General features: G+C 39.3%; 1 protein-coding gene across 2 annotated transcripts in view; it reads left to right on the top strand.

Annotated features, from left to right (window-relative positions):
• GRIK1 (glutamate ionotropic receptor kainate type subunit 1) overlaps window positions 1–23,512 on the top strand; it is a 163,585-nt gene extending 140,073 nt beyond the window's left edge. Inside the window, exons 13-17 of one of the 2 annotated variants that reach the window (XM_032208042.1) lie at window positions 2,368–2,585; window positions 7,385–7,610; window positions 12,163–12,413; window positions 14,849–15,014; window positions 23,074–23,126. In XM_032208042.1, coding sequence (XP_032063933.1) covers window positions 2,368–2,585; window positions 7,385–7,610; window positions 12,163–12,413; window positions 14,849–14,998 — 845 coding nt within the window. In that variant the 3' untranslated portion in view covers window positions 14,999–15,014; window positions 23,074–23,126. Of the gene's footprint in view, window positions 1–2,367; window positions 2,586–7,384; window positions 7,611–12,162; window positions 12,414–14,848; window positions 15,015–23,073 lie in introns of both variants that reach the window. The other variant, XM_032208041.1, reaches the window with a different exon arrangement.
• Window positions 23,513–24,158: the final 646 nt, after the last annotated feature.

Here is a 24,158-nt window from a genome sequence, read left to right on the forward strand (position 1 = left end):
CTTGCTAGCAACATTTCTATTTAGATGTTTTTTCCACTGCTTTTCCCCCTGAAAGTCTCAGACATGTTATACATACTCTGAAAGCATCCAAACAGGGCACATTCCATCAAATTCATTCAGAGAAACCACTGCTTTCAGGAAGACAAATTTTCTGCCAGAGCCCCTCTCCAACCAGATGGTGGGCAGAGCAGCAGCACCCAGTTCAGGAGAGAGCTTGGGGTGAAGGAGGCATTAAGTATATACTAATGCTCTTTGCTGCAGTCAGGGCCCTCAGAAAGGTGAACACTGAAATAATCAGGGGACCGATCAAAAGAGATGCTGGGCCTGATTGGTTCAGCTGGGAGCAGAGTGCGCTCAGCACCTCCCAGAAACAAAATCGAAGAACACTGCATAATTAATAGGCCAGGGAATCTTGAGCTTAATTGAACTGAATGTATTTTGCTGCTTTTCCACAAATAATATTTTGGTAGGGGAAATCACAGGAGGTTTGGCATCTCACCCCACAGATTCAACATACAGGGCTTCTCCGCCTACACACTTGTGCTGCCATATGGCTGCACATGGTGGCAGATTTTGTGGCTGCTTGTTAGGATCTCTGCAAGGTAGCTGGCTATTATGCAGTATGTGTCTGTATACATTGGAGCTAGGTCCTAGCATCAGGGTTCAAGTGTAGAATTTGCATGTGTGTAGCTGCATAAGTTTTTAAAAAATTAAACCTTCAGGATAACCTGGATCAGCTCTCCTAGAAGCCAGCCTTTGCAGGTCAACCCCAGCTTAGAAGTAAACACACACTTTTCCTGAAAGCAGCAAAAATGAAAAGATTTCATGGTATAGGAAAAAAAAAAAAAAAAAAAAAAAAAAACACTTATCTGAAAAGCAAGGAAAGTACAGCAGACCACAAACATAAACCCAGATAGAGCTACAGCTTTAGAAATGGGTAGATTTGGCCTCAAATTTTAAGTGAGAGCTTTTGCTTTCAGACTGCTGGCCTAATTTGAAATCCGTGCAGCACCAGGGCTGAACAGGCAAAGCATCTGCTCTTGCAGTTTGGCAATTCTGTCAGCCTACTGAAACCCTAGGGCTATGCTCAGGCATTGACCTTTAAGAGACATGTCTACTTGTTTACAAAGCTGAGTTAAATCTGTTTGCTAGATGTTTGGAAAGTTGTTACACTTTCAGTCTTTGCCCCAGAAGTCACATTCAGAGTTTTAGCAAAGTCTGAAAATATTCTCTGTGACCTGCTTAAATCTCTTACAGAAATCATCTAATAGTTTTGGAGAAATAACATACTACCAGCGTGTTTTTCCAGTAATAGAAGTATTTGTTACATCAAACACTGGAGTAATTTCTTAAGATCATTCTTCATCAACAAAATTATGCCAACGTTTAACTTTGATGTCAAAAGTATTCATATGGATTTCTAAGTAAACCACATCCTAAATTCCACCATAATAAGCTAAATTCAGTGGAGAGGCCTCTAGAAAAAAAAAAAAAAAAAAAAAAAAAAAAAAAAAAAAAAGCAAGCATAAAACTTGAGAATGTTTGGACATCTGAGTACCTATGTTCCTATGTTGCTTACATTCTGTATGAGCTGCTAAGAAGCATTTAAGTTCACTTAACACCCAATCTGTGAACATGCTCTTCTGTGAGATTTTTATGACTATGGCAGATCATTTTGGTACTTGTTGGTGTGACATGCAGGCAGATCTGCTAAAACCTTTTCAGCCATAATTAATGTTAAGTACAGTGTCCAAAACTTTGCATTGTCCTGTACATCCACAGGGTAGTTCCATTCACCCTCTGAGTTGTAAAACGTAAATCACATGTTTGTAGCAAGACATATTCTGCATTTTGAGCTCAGGTTCACACAGGTTTATGAATTCAATGGAACCATATTGATTGCCCTGTTTCTATTTAGGTATGTGGATAGGAGGAACACCAGACATCTTTCTCTTGTAAAGCATTTTTCCTAGACAGCTTAAAAGTGGGACAGCTTTCTGCTAAAGACATCACATTGAAAATATCAATTGCAGTATACTGGCAAAGAGGAATTCAGAAAGCAGATAAAAAATACTAGTACAGCTTGTTAGGGATGTAAGAGGTTAATGGCCCATTGCACATTAGCTCAGAGAGGTAATGGGGTTTAGACCCAAGGATAATTCCATTTGTCGTGTATCATGGCATACATCCCCTTCACAGTGTGTTACCATTATAAATGTTAGATGTGCATCTGTGAGATTACTGTTTAAATCATTTTATTGTATTATGGCTCATAAAAGCATTCTGTGCCTAAAAATAGTCTTTCGTATCAGGAAAGGTATCTCTAAGCATCATTTTAACATGATTGTTTTGATAATATTGTAACAGGATCAGAGCTGATGCCCAAAGCTCTTTCCACCAGAATAGTTGGAGGAATATGGTGGTTTTTCACCTTAATCATAATCTCATCTTATACTGCCAACCTGGCTGCCTTCCTGACAGTAGAGAGGATGGAATCCCCCATCGATTCAGCTGATGATCTGGCAAAGCAAACCAAGATAGAGTACGGGGCTGTTAGAGATGGATCCACAATGACCTTCTTCAAGGTAAGATGACATCAGCCAGCTCTGAGTGGTCAGACCAACTTGTGAACAATTAGTGGCCTTTGGTGCGAGGGGCAAACCCATGCCTCTGATGGGAGAATATGAAGGGGACCAGGGCACAGTTATCCCCCCAGTTGTTTCTCAAGGCAGGACCTCAGCTTCTTACAAGCACTTGGCTAAGATCAATTCCGAAGGCCACATATGCACTAGAAAAATACTGCAGGTAGTCAAAATGCAAGCTGCTTTGTCCCTTTCTTAAAATGGTTCATGGTCAATACATATAATATTAATATACAGGCCACGTATACACATAAACACATCGTAAGTAAAAGGTCATTTTCTGTGGCTAATTGCTTTATAGATAAATGCTTTTTCTTTTTTTTTTTGTTTTTTTGTTTTTTTTTTTCTCACTATTAGTATTAATTACATACAAAATGGGTTAATCTCATAAAATGTCAATGTAAAAGCCAACAAGCTATAAATATAGGATACATGCATAAAAATCCTGTGACAATTAGAATTAATTAGCAGCTTCATCGGTAGTCTCAGCAGGGAAGTAAAGCACTGAATGAATTGGTATCATGCTTTTCACTGTAACATCTCATAGTGATGTTTATAGACAGTCAAATATGTGGTGCCTTTGAGGATCAAACACCCCGGTGAAGAAATGTGGGACAAAATAACACTCGTGTCTGCATGAGAAGCCTCAGCCCTTGAGCTGAGAGCCCTCTCCCCTGGTGTTCCAGCCTGCATCTCCCTGCCCTGCTTTAACTGCACCCCCTCATGTTTCCACGTGAGGAAAAGTGAGTATTTCCACACGCATAAAAGGGATCTTGGCTACAGTATTTGGGTCATCTCTCAAAACTAGCAGTGTTCACCAAGGTCATTTCAATTATGTAGTAGAGCTGATGGTAGGCTATCCCTGATGGAGCTGTCAGGGGTGAACTCCTCCTCTAATGGCTCTCTGTGCTGAGCAGAAATGTTCTGTTCTGAAAGAAATGCACAAAATACAGTACTTTTCAGAGCCTCATTACAGTCGGTTCTTGAAAGGATGAGCTGACATTTCTGTTAAGATATGCTGGGAAACCCATCTTGAGATATTCCTGGAAAATACATAAGGCAAGGACAGGACCCCAGTAAAGAATGCAAGGCAGCAGGAAGCAGCCTGTGGAGTGCTCTAGGACATTCCCTTGGTCTAAGAGCTCCTCGCTGCCCAAAGACACCCAACATCATTGCTATTCTGAAGTCAGATTCAGCACCAGAGAGAGAAATCTTCAAGACCTGTTGCTTCCATGATCTTTCAGTGGAAGTAAATTGTAATTTCATTACATGAAGTTCAAAACAAATTTCTAGAGCTTTTTCGACCTCTACACTGTTGTGTTGTTGGTTGGTTGGTTTTGTTTTTGTTTCACAGTTAATCCTTATGAGTAAAATTTGTAGGCTTAAAAGAATGCAAACCTCTTAAATTTAATAACATTTCAGACAAGGTGATTAAATATTTATAGGCAATGCATGCTAACTTATTTGTGCCTGAAATATGTGTGTACGCAAACACAAGTGAAAGGACACTAGTTTTTTTTTACAGAATGGAGATGGATAAGCTAGCAAAATGAAGGTGACATAGTGAAAGATGCATGGAAAATACAGTTTAACACACTTGTAAACCAGTGACACACTTGTAAACACACAGTGCTATATAAAAACATTGTTATTTTTATTACAGAAGCCTTTCAAGACCCTCAAAATATTATGATTTCCTTACACTGGCCAAAACTTCAAAAATATCACAGTGTGGATATTTGTACAATAAATACAAGAAATAGGTATGCAACAGGAAGACTATGTGCCCTGTGAGGGCATGACTTTGCCTCACTTGTCCTGTAAAATAATGCACATACTTCTGGAGATGAGCAAGCACACACACACTGCAGCGAGTGACCTGGGAAGATATAAATCCTAATATTCAGAATGAGGAAATGGCAGAAGTTAAGGGTTTCTATGGGAAAGGGAAAGGGAAAGGGAAAGGGAAAGGGAAAGGGAAAGGGAAAGGGAAAGGGAAAGGGAAAGGGAAAGGGAAAGGGAAAGGGAAAGGGAAAGAAGAAGCAGTGACACCAGGTTAATGGCAGCAAAGATGTCCCATAGAAGTGGAGTGCTTCCTATATTCCAAGTCTTGACTCATCCCTGAGCTTAACCTAGTACTTAAGGCATGCCAAGGGAAACAACAGACCCCTTCAGAACAACACTTTTTTTAAAGGAAAAACAATACATGCTGTCAGTGCCCCACCACAGAAGAGAGAAAGGACACGGTGCCTGACATGTGGTACATGATCAGGTGGGGCTGATTTTCAAGTCTGCACGTGACACACAGAGAAAAGGGTTTTCTGAAAGCATCAAGTGATCCAGGCACAAAGTAAACTCTGAAGAACTTTGGTCTAAGACTTTCTGCTTCAAGTAGCAGAGGCAAGCCCCTGCAGTGTGGCTTTACACAAGGTGTTTATTGGATGAGATGCAGGTTAGCAACCATGTGAGAAAAGAAAAGTATTTCCATGGCTTTTCTGAAAACTCAGCTTGTGTTTATGCCAACTCACATGGCTCTTTTTATTTAGTCTTGTTTATAACGCAGATACAAACAGTTGTGGTTTTCCACTAATTCTAGATGCCTTACACTGTTGTGAATAGTCTCTCCAGACAACCTCTTTATAGAGTGGCAAAAGTTTCAAGAAAGTTTCTGCAGTGGCTATGCCTTCTAACCAGGTAGTCACAGGAATGAAATCAAAACCAACTGAAGTTACTTCTGGGAGACAAAAGTCCTAGCTTTGAAGGAGCCCTGGAGTCAGCTTCCTCCCTGTATGCAAATCTTGGAGCCACTGGTCTGACAAACCTGACTGTAGCAGAGGAAAATACCCTGAAAACAGGGCATGGAGAACTAAGGAACACCCTGGTGAGGTGATGGGGCTCCAGGCAGACAAAGCAGTGAGAGCTCAGGCAGCATTCTCCATGTGTGTGAATGTCCAAATTTAGCCAAAATCTAAATGGAGGCAAGATGTTTCACACCTGCAAATCATGACAAGAACATATTTCTTCAGAGTGTTGTCCTGCTCTGTTTCCAACACATCTATATATCTTCCATTGCTTTCTTGCCCCTCTGTGATAATAGATCTTAATCTGACATTGCAAGTCTTGCCAGTCCCTACCTGCTGATGTGCAGGCATGTTTCCATTGAAACCAATGAGAATCCAAAGGCCAGAGTACAGCATATGATATATCCTGAAAAAAAATAAAAATGCAAGTTGGTAAGTTGAGAAGCTGAGATCTTTCTTTCAAACTCATCTGAATAAGGAATTCATCTTTCCAGTAAATTCAACATTGGATTCAATCTACTGCATAAATGTATCATCAATTTCAAAAAGTGTTCCCAGCTGAGCAGTACAAATAGCTTCTTCTTGTAAAGAGCCACTTAACTATATTCAAAGTTTAGTGGTATCCAGTGGCTTAACAAACTTGGGTGAAATTTAGGTGAAATTCACAGGTATTGAATTCACAGGAAAAGCAAGTTAACATTTAAAGCTCAGAGAACCAGAAAATCAGCTTCTCACAGGAATCCCCCAGACACCTGTGTGTAATGAGCACTTAGGGTCTCCACACAGTGAGCCTAAAATCAGCTCTGATGGCTACAAACCAGAGATAGGGCCCGTGAAGGAGGGGGAGGATATGCTGCCCTAGAAGTGGGAGAGTATAAGTGTGTAGGGACTTGTATGTACATCTCAAAGCTGTTTTGTGGTTGGCTGGCTTGTGCTAGGTTGTGCTATAGTTCAGCAACAGTTGGCTATGCCATCTTGAGACAAACCGTGTCTGACGGTCCAACTGCCCGTAGGCCTAACGTGCTATTTCATCCAAAAGTGGCATTGTGTGCTCAGCGGTTTTGGACAGCACACAGGGGAAGAGGGAGGCTTAATCGTGTTAGCACTAGCTTGAAGGTTTTTGGGTTGTAAGTAGCACATCTTGAGGGCAGCAGGCACAGTGCCCCTGAGAAGTCCCTAAGCAGGTTCAGTTTGTCTTTCCACCCTCTCCAACAGCCCTTCCCTGCAGGGTGCTCCCACAGCACAGGGGGAGGAGTGGGGAAAGGGATGCCTAGCACTGCGTGGAGGTGGCTGGGGCTGCTGGCCTCTCTCTTCCCTCTGCAGCTGGGTATTGACACAGGCCACGTGCATGCTCCTACTGAGGCCAGTGGCAAAAAATCCCCCTAAACTTCAGTGGGAGAAGGATTAGGACCTTAAGTCTGATTGCAATGAGAAGCTGAAAGCAGAAGTTTACTTAGAAGTCACTTTGGGTTTGTTTCTCAAGCTTTATCCTTGACGTACATGATTTCTAGGCAAATGATATCAATACAAAAGAGCCAGTACTTTATTCATCATCAGGCTTTTGGAACAGTGCAGTTGCCCTGACAGGCAGAAACGCTGCTTCTGAGTGCAACAGTATCCAGCTGCACTAATTTAGCTGGGCTATGTGTAGTCATTTGCTGTAATCCATGTAACAGCATTACCCCAAAAAACTTCAAAGCACTTCACAGTTGTGCCAGTAATGAAGTTCCTGGCACTGCAAAGGAAGTAAAAAAAAAAAAAAAAGATTTCTCAGCATAAAACACAGCAAGAGAAAAAGTCTGTGGGAAGGAAAACCATTCTACAAATTCCCTTTCATTCAAGATATGCTATTGGCATCATTCACAACAAAAGGCAGAGGAAAATTTTACAAGTGTAATATGGGTGCTGGTATGATTCTACGTCCTCATTTTCCCTCCTTAGAAATCCAAGATATCCACATATGAGAAGATGTGGGCGTTCATGAGCAGCAGGCAGCAGACAGCGCTGGTGAAGAACAATGATGAGGGAATCCAGCGTGTGCTCACAACGGACTACGCGCTGCTGATGGAGTCAACCAGCATCGAGTATGTGACCCAGAGAAACTGCAACCTCACCCAGATTGGGGGGCTTATCGACTCGAAAGGCTACGGTGTGGGAACCCCTATCGGTAAGACACTTTCCAGCACAGGTGCTGTAGAGCACACCCAGCAATGTTCTATTCAGATGCATTGATAGCCATCTGAATGATGCCCTAGTGCCTTAGATAATTTTCTCAGCAAAAGAGACCCCGGGAGCTTCCTTTAAAGCAAAAGACCACCTCTTGGCTCCACTCACCTGCAAGTAGACTCTACAGGCAGGAGAGAACATAGATGTAGTAGTGCAGGCTACATCTGCAGAACAAAGTTAAGTAGCCTGCTTGCCTTCTGGAGCATCCCACGTGGAACAAACAGGGTGTTCCTGTGCTGCTCGAGGTCCAAGTTGTTCTACTGAATTTCAGCTTACTTGGAGGAGTCAGGTAGTGTCTCTGTGAAAGTAGTAGTGGGCAGAATAAATGTTACATCCAATATACACATCTGCAAGAAAACTACATGACAGGAGACTGATTTTTGTTCCATTTTGTGACTCAATGTATGAGTACAATGAAAAGCAATTGAAAGGTTCTGCATCTGCATCAGGCACTCCAGGGTTTCAAGCTAAGCAGAGATTTTCAGTCTCTGGGAATTCTTTCCAGCAGACCTTTTCTAACATATCCAGTGCCCTTTTTAAGATTTTTCTAATCGTAGAGAATTAGAAAGTGTCAGGTTTTTGTTTTTTGTGTTGTTTTTTTTTTTGTTGTTGTTGTTTGTTTGTTTGTTTGTTTGTTTTTGTTTTTGTTTTTGTTTTTGTTTTTTTTTATTGTTTTTGTTTTTATTTTACTCTGGGTTCTTGTGAATAATGGTACTATGCAGACAGATCTTCTTCTTGTATGATATATCTCTCCAGACTGTTCATATATACATTTACCATGTCACACTCTGCTAATAGCTATGCAATTCTATTGGCTTCCGGGGAATTAACTATGCTATACAGGTATAACAGGTGAAGTATTTGGTCCATCAGTTGCTTGGCAGATCAGATATAAATAAGAGAGGAAAAACACCACTGCACTTTGACATGTGGTTCTTTATACTGCTGGGCACCTCAGATTATCATACAGAATATTTTAACTATATTCTTCCACACTGTCTGTGTGAGAACAGCCTTTCTCCCTGAGGAAAACAGTACAAAAGCTAAAATATCTCCAAATAAAGACAAATGCATGGCAAGAGTTTCATTGCAGATATAAAGCTGCCATACTTTAAACCAAGAACAATGACAGAATAATTGGAACAGATGGTAATCCTCAGAGAAAGTGCATCCATTGGAAATACAGCTGTGAAATATATTTATAAGATGTTTCTTGTATGATAAATGTGCCTTGATTTCTTTCTTAAGAAAAAACAGCAAAAAATCGGGGCAATAGATACCTGCAAGCACTTTGGAATGATGCAGTATCATCAGGCATTTTAAAATTTTAAAAAGTTAAAGACATAGATAAATAAAGACTAATGCAGTTGTGGAGACCTTTCTACTATTCACATAGACCCCAAAGCCTCTGTTATACTCTCATAGCATTCAAAAGTATTGCACTGCAGAAGCTGTATGGAAAACAAGACTTGTCTGTGATCCTTAACACCAAAGTTTCAGCAAGTCTGAATCTGCATTTGTTCCTTCAGGAGAATATACAACCATGTGGCTATGGTTTGCAGCAGCCAAAGTACACCTTACACTCTAAAATTTCTAGTGAATGAGCTGAATACTATCAACACTTGGTTCCCAAGGAAACAATTCATCTATGAATACACTGGGAATTTCACCTTATTTATCACAGCAACCTCTGCAAGTAAAAAAAAAAAAATATATATATATATATATATTCTGTCTTCCTTCTCCATTTTGCTGAGGTAGGATGATCAGGATTCAGGTGTAGCAACAAAAACCTCCATTTATATTTATTACTGAGTACATGGATCACAGGGAGGAGGGTTTTCTTTAGATCCTTGGCAAAGAACATTACCAATGAAAAATCAGCAGTGATAATTGATGGTAAGCTTGCTGCAGCCTAGAAGCATGGCTGTATCAGAGGCACCTCTAAGCAAAAGCTGTGCAAAATGTCACCCTGGGAGGAATCCGTCTGAAGAAACCAATGCTGTTACAGGTATCAGGACAGGTATTACTTCCAGCATCACTGCCAGTGCTGATGCAAGTAATTCTAACACTAAAGCTATTACCAGTTACTTGGGAGACTGCTAAGGAAGTAGATGGATGTATTTCCCGGCCTGCGAGGTAGGTTGTTAATAGCTCAATGGCCATAAATGATGTGCTGAATATTCAAAGAAGTGTTGAGATGGATTTGTGTGCAGTTTTAGTGCTCACTGATAAAACACCACCAATCCAGCACTTCAGGCACACTTGACAAACTTTAAAAGCACGCATAGAAATATAGATGTACCTGTTACCCTCAAGATGAATTGTGATAATCCTGCTGGCAACAAAAACATCACAAGGAAGAATGAACATCCCCACAAATCCTGTGCCATGACTCAGGATGCTTCACTTTGCCTAACAGCTCTGTCCTTTCAGTCGAAGGAAAATAGATGAGTCCTACAATATAACAAACTCCAGCCGTCAGGGCGACAAACCACTCCTAAGGTAGAAACAATTCTGCTTTTCCTTCTGGGAGGCGTTCCTGTTTTCAGTAGTAATAATTCACTTCTCTGTGTTGAAAACATTTTTGAAGGTGTTTCTGTTTCGTTTTCTGTTGTGCTTATTTTTGGTCCTTTAATGGCATGCATAGAAGTCATCCATTCTTACAGCCAGTTTATTTTCCTTTCAAAGCTGGCTACCCAAAGCAGTGGCTGCTGAGTGCTGGCTTCCCAGATGGACTTTGTATAATCTGACACATGTCTCTTGGCATCTGTGGTCACAGCATGTCCTATTGTTGGCAGTAGGATACACTGAAAAATAGCTGAGTGTTGGCGCAACAACTGAGGAGCTGCCATGTTTTTCACACTGACTCTCCTCAGACAGTGCTGCAGGCTAGGGGAAATGGAAAGAGAGACAGAGGCTTGTATTCATGGTACAATTATTGTTAATAGTGTCCTGCACAACAGTGTAGGAAAAGTGAAGCTAAGCCCAAATTTCCAAGGCCGTTTAGATGCATGAAGACACAAAAGTGGTGCCTCATGAGATTTTCCACACTTTCCACAAATGTCCACATCTACTTGCACCCTGCTACCACTGAAATCCTGGTGCACCTTCTGCCTTAAAGTTTGTTGATCAGATCAAGAATTGCAGCTGCTTCAATTTGCACCTAAATTTGACTCCTTGTGAAATTCCAGCTACAAGGAGTAGTTTTATTAATGTGCTAAAGGAGAGGAAAGAATGAATTGCAGTTAGGTACATGGATGAGAGATTGGCCACATTGACTGTATTTCAGCCCAGACACTAAAACATTGCAATTTCAGTGAATACAGCATGGCAGGGGTTGAATGCATATATATATGTACCCAAGATATAGATAGATAGATAGATAGATAGATAGATAGATAGATAGATAGATAGATAATATATCTTTAGAACCAACTGCCTTTCTTGTAACCCTCTCCTGCTTGCTATCATCATATACATAAACAAAAGTCTTCCTCACAATGCCAAAACCAACTTTTGCTTATCTATTATAATTAATAAAGGATTGCTGCTATCATTGTTGATAACTTCAGCGACTGGCAGCATGGAAAAAGTTAATTGGTAGCAATTTCCCCTTAACTATGGTCTGCTGCAAAATCAGGTTGAGGGGAAGATCTCTCCCTTTTTCCCCCCTTTGGGGCTACAGACTTGTGCATCTGAAAGAGCTTCTGGCTGAAATGAATCACAGGCAACAGAGATTTTGGAAGCTGGACAGCCGGAACAGTGCATGAGAAGCAAACCTAAACAGATTGAACTGCCCAATGTGACCCTGCCATTTGCCAGATACTGTACAGAGACATTAATGCTGTTGAGCCTGAAGATGCATCATTTAGCAAGCTGTTGGCCTGAAAATAAAAAGCATTAAATAGTTGCTATTTTCAGCTTGCAATGCCAATATTGTTGCAAGTCACGGAAATAAAAGACCCAGCCAGTTTGTGTTCTTATAAGTTGAAGTGGAGTTGTGGGCATATGCAGGTATAAATGAGAAGAGAATATATTTGACTGACTGTGGGTTTTCTTAGACAGCTACTCATTTTACATGCAGTAGGAAAAATAAACAGATGTTGAAGTAAATAGAAGAGATGCAAAGTGGAAAGTCTCAAAGGATGCTCAAAGCAATATTCAAACATGATATAGAGGGATTATTTAGCAAGAAAACCCACTGCCAAGGCTTGAATAAACCTCAGCAGGAGACCCTAGAAATTATCATGAATTCCCAAACAAACAACCACACCAAAGGAGCCTTCTGTTTTCCAGTCCCCGGGGCAGATACCAACACATAGTTCTCTTTCCCCTTCCAGCTGAAGAGAAACCAAGGCCTTCTAGCTGGAATAATCAGTCTTGTGATAAGGAAGCTGTTTTGCTGCAAATAGATAACAGCAACATGCTTCCTCCCTGCCTTCCTCCCTTTGCTGCAACCAGCACTGACGGGTCTTGCTCTTACCTTGCAGGGTCTCCTTACAGGGACAAGATCACCATTGCCATCCTCCAGCTCCAGGAGGAGGGGAAGCTCCACATGATGAAGGAAAAGTGGTGGCGAGGCAATGGCTGCCCCGAGGAGGACAGCAAAGAAGCCAGTGCTCTCGGGGTGGAGAATATTGGGGGCATCTTCATAGTGCTCGCCGCAGGGCTTGTTCTTTCAGTGTTCGTAGCCATTGGTGAATTTATATATAAATCAAGGAAAAACAGTGATATTGAGCAGGTAAGTTGTCCATTTCCAGTTTGCTTATGTGTCTGTGAGGCTGGGGTTTGTAGATATGGAGGTGACTGCGTTATGAGTCTCTTTGCTGGAGTGCAGATTTTGTATTGCTGGACTCTCACCATGTGTTTCTAGCACTAAAGACAACTAATTTATTATTAAGAATAGGGAAGTACCTCATCCACAGTCCAATTAGTGCTGCTTAGTATGGCAATGTAGAACAAGAGCAATTAATTTATCAAACAGTTTCTGCATGATCTTTAAGATTTCAAGTATAAATTATTTTGGAAAGGAATAAAATGCAAGTGGGTTTATTTATTTATTTATTTATTTATTTATTGGCATTAGCATCAGCCCTTTGAGTAACAACAGGAATGCACTTCCAAATCCCCAGTGTAATTTTTTTCTTGCTCTAGAAAGCATTTCTTTCACAGCCAGAGGTTTACACACTCTGTGCATACACTTCAAAGCAGGAAAACCTGCTGAAAGGTGATTGACGCCACAATAAGGTAAGATTATGGAGCCAAATAAAATGTGGATATAGCTACACTGAAGTGTAACAAGCAATTTGAAAGGTCAGAGGGAAAACAAAGAAATTGTTGTATATAAATTGTGCTTTGAATATCATAGCACTTTGAGAAACAGAATCAATCATTAAAATAATATGCAAACACCCATTTTCTGAGCCTCCAAACATTGTAAAAGAAACAAGACATGGGCAGTCACTCACAGTCTATTCTGCTAATCCTTTCCCTCTGGCTGCCTTCCCTGGTCCTGGTCTGTTGCTAGCAGCGTCCTAACCCCTATTTTAGTCCTGTTCAGCTTAGCTGATAAAGCTGTTCAAATCCTGCTCACTTCTACAGGACATATCATAGGGATGAGGGTCACATTGCACTGCAGGCTTGGTGGCCCCTGTGCCCATCACCAAGAGGTGGGTTCATATCCCCTAACTTCAAGTTTCCAAATATCAGGCTTCTACTTCTAAATGAGTTGTTTAAGCTCAGTTTCCATTTAGATGGGAAAGGCATGACCTTTTCAGTGGGCTGTTCATCCTGTCCATCCAAGGTGTAGTCCTACAAGGATAATAATATAAAATCCAGAAACGATTGTCAAGAAAAGTAACTTTAACAAAGGCAGCAGGGATGAGTGGGAGGGGACGGAGAACATTTTGAAATCAGTCTCAGAGATGTGGTTTACATTGTTTTGATGCTGGGCCACAAGAGGGGTTGACAGCTGAGTCACAGCAAGCAGCCAGGGCTAAGGACCTTGAGAGGACAGTGCCTCATTTGCAGACATCAGGTTCTGGATGGAATGAAGCTCTGTGCAGCCATGCCTCTATCTCCTTGCTGCTGCTGCGGGGTCACATGAAGCTAAATCTACATGCCTGCTGTTCAGACAGCTGGAAAGAAGTGAGCTGAATCCTACCAGGCATCTTCATTTCCTAGCTGACACTTAGTGTTACTGAGGGTCCAATCCATGGGACCTAATTCCAGTGTCAGTTGACTTGGTCTTCATAGTATGCTGCAGAAGAAGGCAGCTCCAGACTGTGTAGACTTCTCTGTGTGCACCTGAGCAAGCCCTCACTAAAGGCAATGTCACCATGTAATGAACAACAGATGGAGCTCGTGTGGGGCAATTCTTCAGACCTTAGTAATCAAGTTTTGAAGTAAATCAGACAGAAATGATGGATACTTTTTGCCCATATTGTAGCTTTCTGATTAGCACAATAATGCTAGTTTTACCACAAAATGTGTAAAGAATATATTGAGATCTTGGTTTGATTCAAGATTAGGGAGTTTTTTAATTATTGAAATAAATTTTGGAGAACTATTGCAGTAAAAATATCTAAGTACTAATATGGTGCAGAATATTTTAGAAAATCTTGAGGAATCTGGAAAAGGCTCCTGGAAAAGGTATACTTGAAGTCATAATTAAAATAGACCTAAAGCTTTACATCATGCTGGACTGTTAATTTACTTAGCAACTTGTTGGGTGAATAACTAAATGTTCATGGATACATGTGTACATGTACAGCTTCTATACATTGTGGAACTCTACTACTGTTTCACAGCAATGTGTCACTGATGACAATAACTAAAATCTTTGAATGAGTTAACATAACATCATATATGACTTTCACAGATTTATTCTGGGGAACAGGAGGAGAATACTGTGAATTTTAGTGTTACTTTTTGATTTCTCTCACTTTGTTTTATTTTTATTCTGGTGATATAAGAAGCTTAGATAGAAAATTCTATACATTGTATGTTATCACTAAGCTAATCCACAGCATGAGTTGTGTACAATCTATGACTTTTCTGTTTCCATAAATATAATCTCTTTTGATTTAAACAGTTTTGAATCTCATTTTCATGTCTATTTTTAATTTTACTTCTTTCATTTATTCATTTTCTCCATTTTTTTTTCTTGCATGCAAGGCCTTTTGTTTCTTTTATGGACTACAGTGTAAGCAAACCCATCCGTCCAACTCCACCTCTGGCACCACCTTATCTACGGAGTTAGACTGTGGCAAGTTAATCCGAGAGGAGCGAGGGATTCGAACTCAGCCCTCAATTCACACTGTATAGTCAGGAAAGAAAAAAGGTGTGTCCAATGAAAACATTAAACCTAAACAGTGCACATAATGACAAAGGTTGTACTCACCAACATGCAGTTAATGTCTTCAAAGTGCCTTTCACTTCAGCAGGAGATAAGCTTATCTAATGCAAATTGTCAAAGTCCTGGAAATTTGGGCAGTTTAAATGCATATCACAGAAAATAATTACACCTACAAGAAGGTTGAGAGCAACAGACTGTAGTAGTTTCTAAGAAATATGACAATTGTCATCTTGTCATTTCATGCGGTAATTCACCTTTTTCAGGTAAGAAAAATTATTTAACTCTTTCATTTTCAACAGAACTTGAGTAAACTCATGACAGTCTCATTACTGAAAGCACGGAGAAATGTTTTCCTTGGTCTGTGCTGAAGCATTCAGCAAGTGGGACAGACACTTCTCTATAAACCTCAGAAAACAACCTGCGGGCTCCATTAACTTCCTAAACCCCTATTTTAAACAGCCAGAGATTTTTAGTTGACATATATTTTTTCTGGTGTCAATATTTAATGAATTTTAATTCATCCATTTAAAATACATTAGACAAAACCTCCTAGTAACTATCATAGCACAAGATCATATCATTCAGTTAAATTTTATGCCATGTAACCATTAACATTTAAGAACATATTCAGCAAAAGCACCCTCAGGCACTCCCAGCATATACCTTTCATAGCATAACTGTTGACTTGGCCTGAGCAATTCATGATGTTCATTGTTGTAAGGCTTTGTGACATAGTGAAGTCCTTTATGACATAACTGCCAGTAAAAATCATGATATCAATTTATGTTCAACTGTCTTGCCTTGGCATTGTTTTGCATATTGAAACAGAAAAGGAATGTTTTATAGGAAGCTGGTACTGGATGTTTTCTATATCCTGGAAGGACATCAATTTGATTTCCTTCAGTCCTCCACTTGTCTGGGGACTGTCCCAGCAGGAGGAGATCTGCTGGAAACTGGATCTGTTGTTGCCACAGAAAAACATATGACAACAATTTGGGAGAGATACACAAAATATATAGAAATGCCAGCTCGTAGGATGTCATGAACCATGGCAAACAAGCACATTTTCAAAACTCAATTACCTTTTATCTGAATTTCATTATATCCTGGCTTACCTCTAGTTTCATGAATTCATTTTCTACCCCTCACACCTACTTTATGATTTCTTGCACACTGCAGTTCCTCCTCATCAAGCAATTTAATGATCTGTTTTATTGAGGGGCCATTTCTGGGCTCTACTGCAACTAGAAAACTTGTTTGAGTGGATGCCTTCATGATCAATCACCAATGTGCTCCAGCAAAGCTCTGCTCTCCTCTTGAATCTTGCACCTGGCTGCACCTGAGAAAAGGCGGTGTGACCTGTGTTTTTCTTCCATTCATTTTACAATTTTTAGTCAGCATTATTTATAGTGGCAGTAGGCTCAAGTTTTGTGTTGTGTTTTTTTTTGTTTGTTTGTTTGTTTGTTTTGTTTTGTTTTGTTTGTTTGTTTTTGATGAAGATGCTCATGACTAGGCTATGCCACCTCTTCTCTGCCACTGTTCATCTGTGTACATGGGTATTTATGTTCTACTCCAGATGCTGCAAGAATTTGTCTTGCTCAATCTGGAATTTTAACTTGTTTGAACAGAGCTTTGAAAACTTCGTGTCTTCATAAAATGAACCTTCCTAGAACTGAAGACCTGAATTAGATCTTCCTTATCCCTGATTTAAAAAATAAAAAATTCACTCTTGTCTGCAATTTCCCAGTTGAAGAAGCTCAAAACCAATTTAAACCAGTTTCTCTGAACTCTCAGAAAGGAAAATTACTAATGGGCTTATCTTCATCACTGTTCTGCACAAAAAATCCTCTCTGTTGCAGTTTCCACTATTTTTCTAATCACTGTTTAGATGAATGCAGAATACCGAAACTTTCTGTCACTTTTTGGGTAAATATTTTCACATCTGTCAAGGAAATAGTCACATTGTTAGTAAAAGTGATCATTTTCCCCATTTAGGTGTCCCCACAGGCAACCTCACAGACTTCAGCTTGCTGGTGGGGACTACAAAGCAACTCCTCCTTTCCCAAATAGGGCTTCATATCTACCTACCATAAAGTTATTAAAAAGCCTGACCTGCTCCTTAGCTCCTTAGTTACACCAGCAGTTGAGATGGTGAAGAGGAGGCATGCCACCTGGGAACTAATAAATCTACACTTGTAAATACAGCTTTTGCAAGGTTTGCCATGGCTCTAGAAAGAGTCAGATGCCTTCAGGTTAACAGTGAGGTTCAATGAAGCCGTAGTCCATGGCATCTCCTGTGAAGTGTACGGCACCTGTGGGCAGAGATGTAATAGGTTTTGAGAAGTGCTGAAGCCTTAAAAAACTCAGCGTCTACAGCTGTTAAACTTTGAAATCTGGCCACAAAACAGTACTCCATTTACAGACACAGATTGTTACCGTTGCACCTTCCTTATTCGCAACCTTGCAACTGCTCCCAGGACCCAATGGTCAGACTAGGTCCTCTCCCAGGTGTGACAGTATTGAGTTAACAGCTCTGCCTGCGATGGATGAGCCACAGCAGACTCCGTCAGTTCTGACACTGCAGTACCAGGAAAGCTTAAACCAGAGATATTTGGGGAGACAAATGGCTGTAAACATATACCCTTACATTGGTTTATTGTAATTTTTATTTTGCTATTGTTGCATTTTGCTCCGAGTTCCCAGAATATTCAAAATAATGTCTTAAAAAAAAAAAAAAAAAAAAAAAAAGCATACGTTTTGACACATAGAAGCCACCAACCTTTGAAAGCAAAGGTCATGAATAAACAAGTCCCAGACCATTGCCAGGTTGATTTGGCTGAGCTCAATAGGCCTACCTTTATTTAGTGCCAGTTGCATCACACAGTCTGCAATCCAATTAGACAAAGATGGGGGGGGCGGAGGGGGAAGGGGAGAGAAAGGATGAGACAGGAGAAGAATGAGAGGAACAAAGGCAGTGTGCTGTATGATCACCATTTCAGAGAGCTAGGATCAGGGTGGATTAGTAATGTGTCTGCACCGCGGAGCTAGAACAAGCACACCAATAATGCTTTACACATCTGGATTGATATTTCCTCAAAGTACTGCCATGGTTTCATGTCCTTGTTCCATCTCTCTTGGATCAAAGCTTTGAAGCTTCAAATCTTTAGCTTTTTTGGAACAAAGGGGGAGAAGGGGGAGAAGAAAAAAAATCCCTATCTAGGTTCTTGCAAAAAATAATTTTTTGTGAAGTTGTTAGGTCTATAAATACTCTCTCCTCTTCAAACATCAACCTTGGCCCATCCATTTGCAGGCTGTAACCCCACCTCCAAACACAACTGTGGCCAGCTGTGCCTTCACTGAGCAGCCATGTTTGCATAAGACAGTTTCTGATATCAGCAAGCAGCTTTACTGATTTTTTTTTTCTTGTAAACAGGAAACTGATGTGCAGTTTATGTAACTGAGAAACAGCTAAAATAATCCATGGATTATTGTGATATTGTTCTGAAAGTCACTGTTCAAGGGACTCTGACAGTTCAAAATCCTTCATTTAGTGATCTCCTCATGCAATTAGCCATCAATGACAGAATACTCAAACAGATTCTTAATGTGCTGCAACAGCAGTTTACTCACTAGGAGAAACTATTTTCGATATTTTTCCTTCAGTGCACTAGGAAAAAATAAATCATTTTTCTTTCAGCAGAAGACATATGTCAGCATCCCAGCTATGGGTGTTTCATGCCGAGGAAGGCACAGCAGGAGAAAAATCCTGTTCTTCCTGTGTCTGAGCTGGTCAGGTATTCTCCCAAAATAAAATTTAGGCTACATCCTTTGATATCCATAGTTTTCAGATCTCCAGCACAGCACCCTGTTTTTTGTTTGTTTGGTTAGTTTGTTTTGTTTGTTTGTGTTTGTTTGTTTGATTTTGCAAGGTGTTAAAAAAACAATAGAAAAGTTTTGTCTCCAGTGGTAGCCCCACAACATAAGCAGTAGCAGACTGATAAAGCCTAACTATAGAACTTTTTCAGTCATTTCTAGCTTAATTTATGTTATTCTTTAAATAATGAATTTAGAATTATCATGATGCTTAATACAGTCTTCTGTATGGGAGTGGAAGGAAAGATTTGAGACCTTCTTGAGCAAGCTTTTACATCCTGATGAAATGACCAAAGGGCAAAGAGGAAGAGTCTCAAATCACAACGAGGCCCAAATCCATTCTGTTTTTAAAAGATTTCCTTTAACCCTCACAGGCCATGTACTGCAGCATTTTGGCACTGCAAGAATGAGAAAGTCAAGCTGTCAAAAAGCTTAATGTTAAACATATTACTCTGTTGTTAAATGTATTGCTCTGTTCCTACTTCACCCTCATTCTCACAGAGATCTCTAAAGTGGATTTAACAGCATGTATAAAAATAAAAAATAAATAATTTTTTTTAAAAAGGGCTTTTTAAATAAACCCTTTGGGTCTGGCTATCTGAATATGAGATTAAAAGAACAATATATTACCCTTTTAAATGGAATTAGAATGTCACCATCCCCTTTTTAAAGGCTACTGCAATTGTACAGCAGACACGGTGTTGTTCTGAGGGCTGTCTTGAGAGTCCCTACAAATGGTGTTTCTTGTCCATGATTTTCAAGTCACTCCTAAGGCATTTTGGCTGAGTTTGTAGCCTTTCTATATCACAGTTCTCTGCTGCTTGAAGAGTTCAGTGCAATCCTGGTTTTCAAACATCTGTTCAGTTTCCTGATTGTATGAACAAGCTTGGAGATAAACAGGATTTTGAGCTATGTTTCCAGGGCTCAAAAGAAAGCTCATGTTATAACTGCCTTTCTGAATTATTAACCAAACCCCTGAAAGTTCAAAGTATTGTCTAAGATTGCTCTTTTAGATGGCCCTGTGTATCCCAGGCTTTTAATTCTCTTTGCCACCTCCAGCATGTTTATTCAAAGATGGCAGGATTTCAGATAGAGGAATACTCATAAAGTTGATCAGACTTGTAATTATGACCATAACCTTTGGAATATCTTTGACAGATCAGTACAAGGTCTTAAATCTATCTTTAATTCATTGCTTCAGCTTGACAAAACTCAAATCAATGGTGTTTTAAGTCCCTCAAAACTAGGTGTAATATAACAGTAAAAATAAATCTGCTTTTGTGCTTTTATGAAGTCAGGAAGAGGATCTACAAGGTGTAAGACTCAGGTAGCTGTCACTGTAAACTGTCCTCCTTCGCCTCTCCCAAACTGCTGTTTCTGTAGGATGACTGAGCCTATTCTTACATGTGTTGAGCTTGTGTGTTTTGACTTCTCTTTTGGATAGTGGGATCAGCCCACTGGGGACTTACACTGTCAGGACGGGAGAGGAGAGAGTCTCAGCAGACAGAATCTTTCAGATTTTTAAATGACTTAGTTCCATACCTTGTTGGGTGAATAAACATGATCAGTTTGCAGGAAAGACAAGAATAGTAATATTTTTACGGTTTTAGGTGTAGCTGGTACCGATGAACATTTAGGCAAAAGTTCAATTCTTAGAGACACAATCTAAACATCAGACCTAGTCATAAAAATAAACTTGAACTATTGAACTATTTCTGGTAATATTTCTATTAAAAGGCTTATATCTGGAAAATGATTTTTAAAATTTCATAGGAGAGTTGAAAGTGGAACCAGTTGAACGCCTCACAATACATATCCTCAGAAGTTAAAAACTTCATATATAGAATGCCAGTTATATTTTTCAAATATCTATGTGCAAAGGTAAAATGATCTTCATGGGACTATTTTGTTGAAATTAGAAGACATTGTAATCATTTCATAGTCTGAATAATACAAATCCGTTTGGAAAATTCCAATATAGGCATATTAACAAAGCAGCAAAGTGTACTCTTTCTTCTGCAGAAACCATCCCTGCATGCACAATGCAGAAGCACACACACAGCATACAAGTTGGTAAGAACAACAGGAAAAAAATAAAAATCAGTCTGATCAATCCTACAAATTATTAATATGGTCCCTTCTTCATTATTGGCCATGGATTTCTGGAATCACTTGGTAATTTAGACGTTGAAAGCTCAGTTAAAACTAAGACAGTAGAGATAAATTATACATGCTAAATCGTCTAGTTAGAGTGTATACTTTTATTGGTTTGGAAATAAGTGGTGCTATGCTCTAAAGAAAGCCTGAAGCAATATACAAATAATTCTGTACTAGTATGATACTTGCTTCACTCACCTGCTGCTTCCAGAGGGCATGAGGCTGCAGCAGACACTTGACTCTAACTCCAGTAACACTGAAATTCCTATATTACATTGCCAAAGGAGCTATTTAAATGATAATTGCACCACCAAAGTCCTGTCTATTACCAGATATTAATTTGAAATATATTTATATATATATACATATATATAAAGCAACACAGTGACCCAGCCCATGCCTTCGACATTTTGGGTCTGGCATGAATCTATACTAGTTTGATTCACATATACTTAAGAACTTCAGATGAGCAAAAATTAAGCATCTCAAAGAAAAAGCATATTAAACTCTTGATGTCACACTCTATGGGATATTAGTCTGTATGCAGCTCATCCCACAAATGGACATGATGATACCTGCACAATCATATACATTTAAACCACAGACACACTGATGCACAGATGTGTTGGTCTCATGTGCAGAATTGAGGTTACACACTCCACCCAGAGGGTTTCTACTGGACTGGAAGAAGTGCAGAGTGTGGAGTTCACCACTCAGGAATCCCTTTGCTACCTTATACAAGGGACCTAACCTTTATCCAGGCTACCTCATACCTCATAGTCTCTTTTGCATTTGAATTCCACTAGAATTCAGCTGGCTAGTACAAAGCTTGGATTTTCTCCTCTTCAATAACATATCTATTTTTTACTCTTTTCTCTCTCTCCTCCTCCCCGCCCCCCCTTTTTTTCTTTTTTTCTTTTTCTTTTTTTTTTTTTTTTCTTTTTTTATAGTAGAGATCACCATTGAGTTACTAGTGGTTAAAGACTGAACACAACTCTCCTTGCATTGGTATCACTGTAGAAGGGAATTTGTATTTGATGCAAAGAACCATGTCTGTGTGCTGTTGCTCTCATTTGTTGACAAGAACTGTTGAACTGTTGTTTTAACCAGCTGTGTTAAAACTGAGCAGTCCTACTGTTCTAGAAAGGGTCTGGTAGGAGGATTTATTTAGCGTGGTGGAGGTAAGGTGTTTAAAGCTTTGTTTCACACTGCTACCATCACTTCATTTTATGTATAAATAATCTATTTATACATATTTGCATGGAACAATCTTTTGCCTTGCTAGATACTTCCACTTAAAAGATTCTTTGTGCTTTTTGTGTTATAAGTAATTATTCTAGCAATAGATTTTAACAGATTTTTCCATTTATCCAAAATGTTTTTGTTAATGTTGTGATAGTGGAAAGAAAAAAAGATTTCTGTTTGCTTTCTAAACTATTCAGCTACCTCATTCTTGTGGTAATTTCTCTTCTTTCTCTGATACACAATATTTGAAAAAGATTCATTCCAACGAGGAAAAAGTATTTGGAATTGCTTATTAATTTCATGAAGAGAAAATAATTAAATCACAATGAAATATTTGTTTGTCTTCTTTAGTATTCATAATTTAGGGGTGGATAAGGATTTTTAAAAGAAACTATTTCTGCTTTTAAGGTCAGGAGGAGATTTACCTGCTGAAAAAAAAAAAAAAAAAGGGTAAGTTTTATGATGTGAAGCCACCAAAATATCACAGTCATCTGTGTAGAATTTCAGAAGCATTCATAATCAGCTTTAGTTAAACCAAAGTTAAATTAATTTCAGTGAAAGTCAAGTTAGGCAAGAAAACTGACTTATAGACTTTACCTACTATACATTAGAGACTTACTAAAGGCTGGCAGAACTCACCAGAGAAGCTTTCTGATCCTGTCTTTGAGAGATGAAGTCCTTGTTTCTAAGAGCCACAATTTGGTCAGAGGGTATGGTCAAACTCTGTCTTCAGTGAAAAGTGTCTAATGCAATTTTCATGTTCCACCAGTGTCTTTCTTTCAATGCTATAATGGAGGAGCTTGGCATTTCACTCAAGCATCAGAAGAAGTTAAAGAAAAGGTCAAGAACTAAGGGGAAGTCTTCATTCACAAGTATCCTTACTTGTCACCAGAGGAGGACACTGAGGAAAGAAACCATAGCATGAGCAAGAGGCCCCTCGGAGGAAAAATCAGGAACAAAAACAGAACAAAAACTTTGTTGCCTACAAGTTGATTGTGGTGGGATTTCTGAAATATAGACATTTACCTTGTTCTTCAGAAATTCTCTGTGGTTTCTTTTTTTAATCTAGAGGTACAACAGTTTAAATGCTCACATAGACTGATGTACTACTAATCACCTGGGAAGTGTCTCACTATTTCTTCTGAGATGGATTTGTATGCTCACCTGTTTTGCATCTCTCTTCCCCTCCCCATGCATCGCTGTATGTGCTTTCTAAATAAATAAATAAACAAGAGACAGGGATCTTTTTTCCAATAATCTAGGAGTGGTATCTTTTTATTTCTTTTGAATAAAAGATTGCACACTTGTTTAGAAACTGGGGTCTAGACAATCAAAATAAAAAATCATGCAATTAACTCATAAACAATGAGTACAAAAATGTTTTTAACACTAAGGTATATACTGTGAGTTATTTTTACTTTTCTCTGATGCTATAAAGAACACTCCTCAGGTTCTCATCTGTGACAAACTTGTTTTTCCCTTATCTCCTTTCTTTTTCATTTATTTTAAAATGAGATTATTTGGTAATGCCGTGTCTCCAGGTGCTAGTTGTTCAAAAGGCAAAAATAAAATCACGGAAATAATTATCAGTGAACAGGTGAAGGCAACACTGACATTGTCATGGTGCCGTATCTTCCAGCTCCTGATACCAATAAATTGATTCTTGACTTCAAAATAAAAATCTCTTTAGAAATTAGAGCCCAGAATATTCAATTTCCAACAAACCTTGACCAGAAATATAACACATCTGACAGAGATAGAGCCAATGCTCAGGACTTGAAGCCATTTTTGCAGCTTGGGACACCAGCAAAATATTTTAACTGGGAAGAAGAAATTAAGTCTTTAAAAATAAAA

Source organism: Aythya fuligula, chromosome 1 (genome assembly GCF_009819795.1).
Source record: "Aythya fuligula isolate bAytFul2 chromosome 1, bAytFul2.pri, whole genome shotgun sequence".
Classification (NCBI taxonomy): domain Eukaryota; kingdom Metazoa; phylum Chordata; class Aves; order Anseriformes; family Anatidae; genus Aythya; species Aythya fuligula.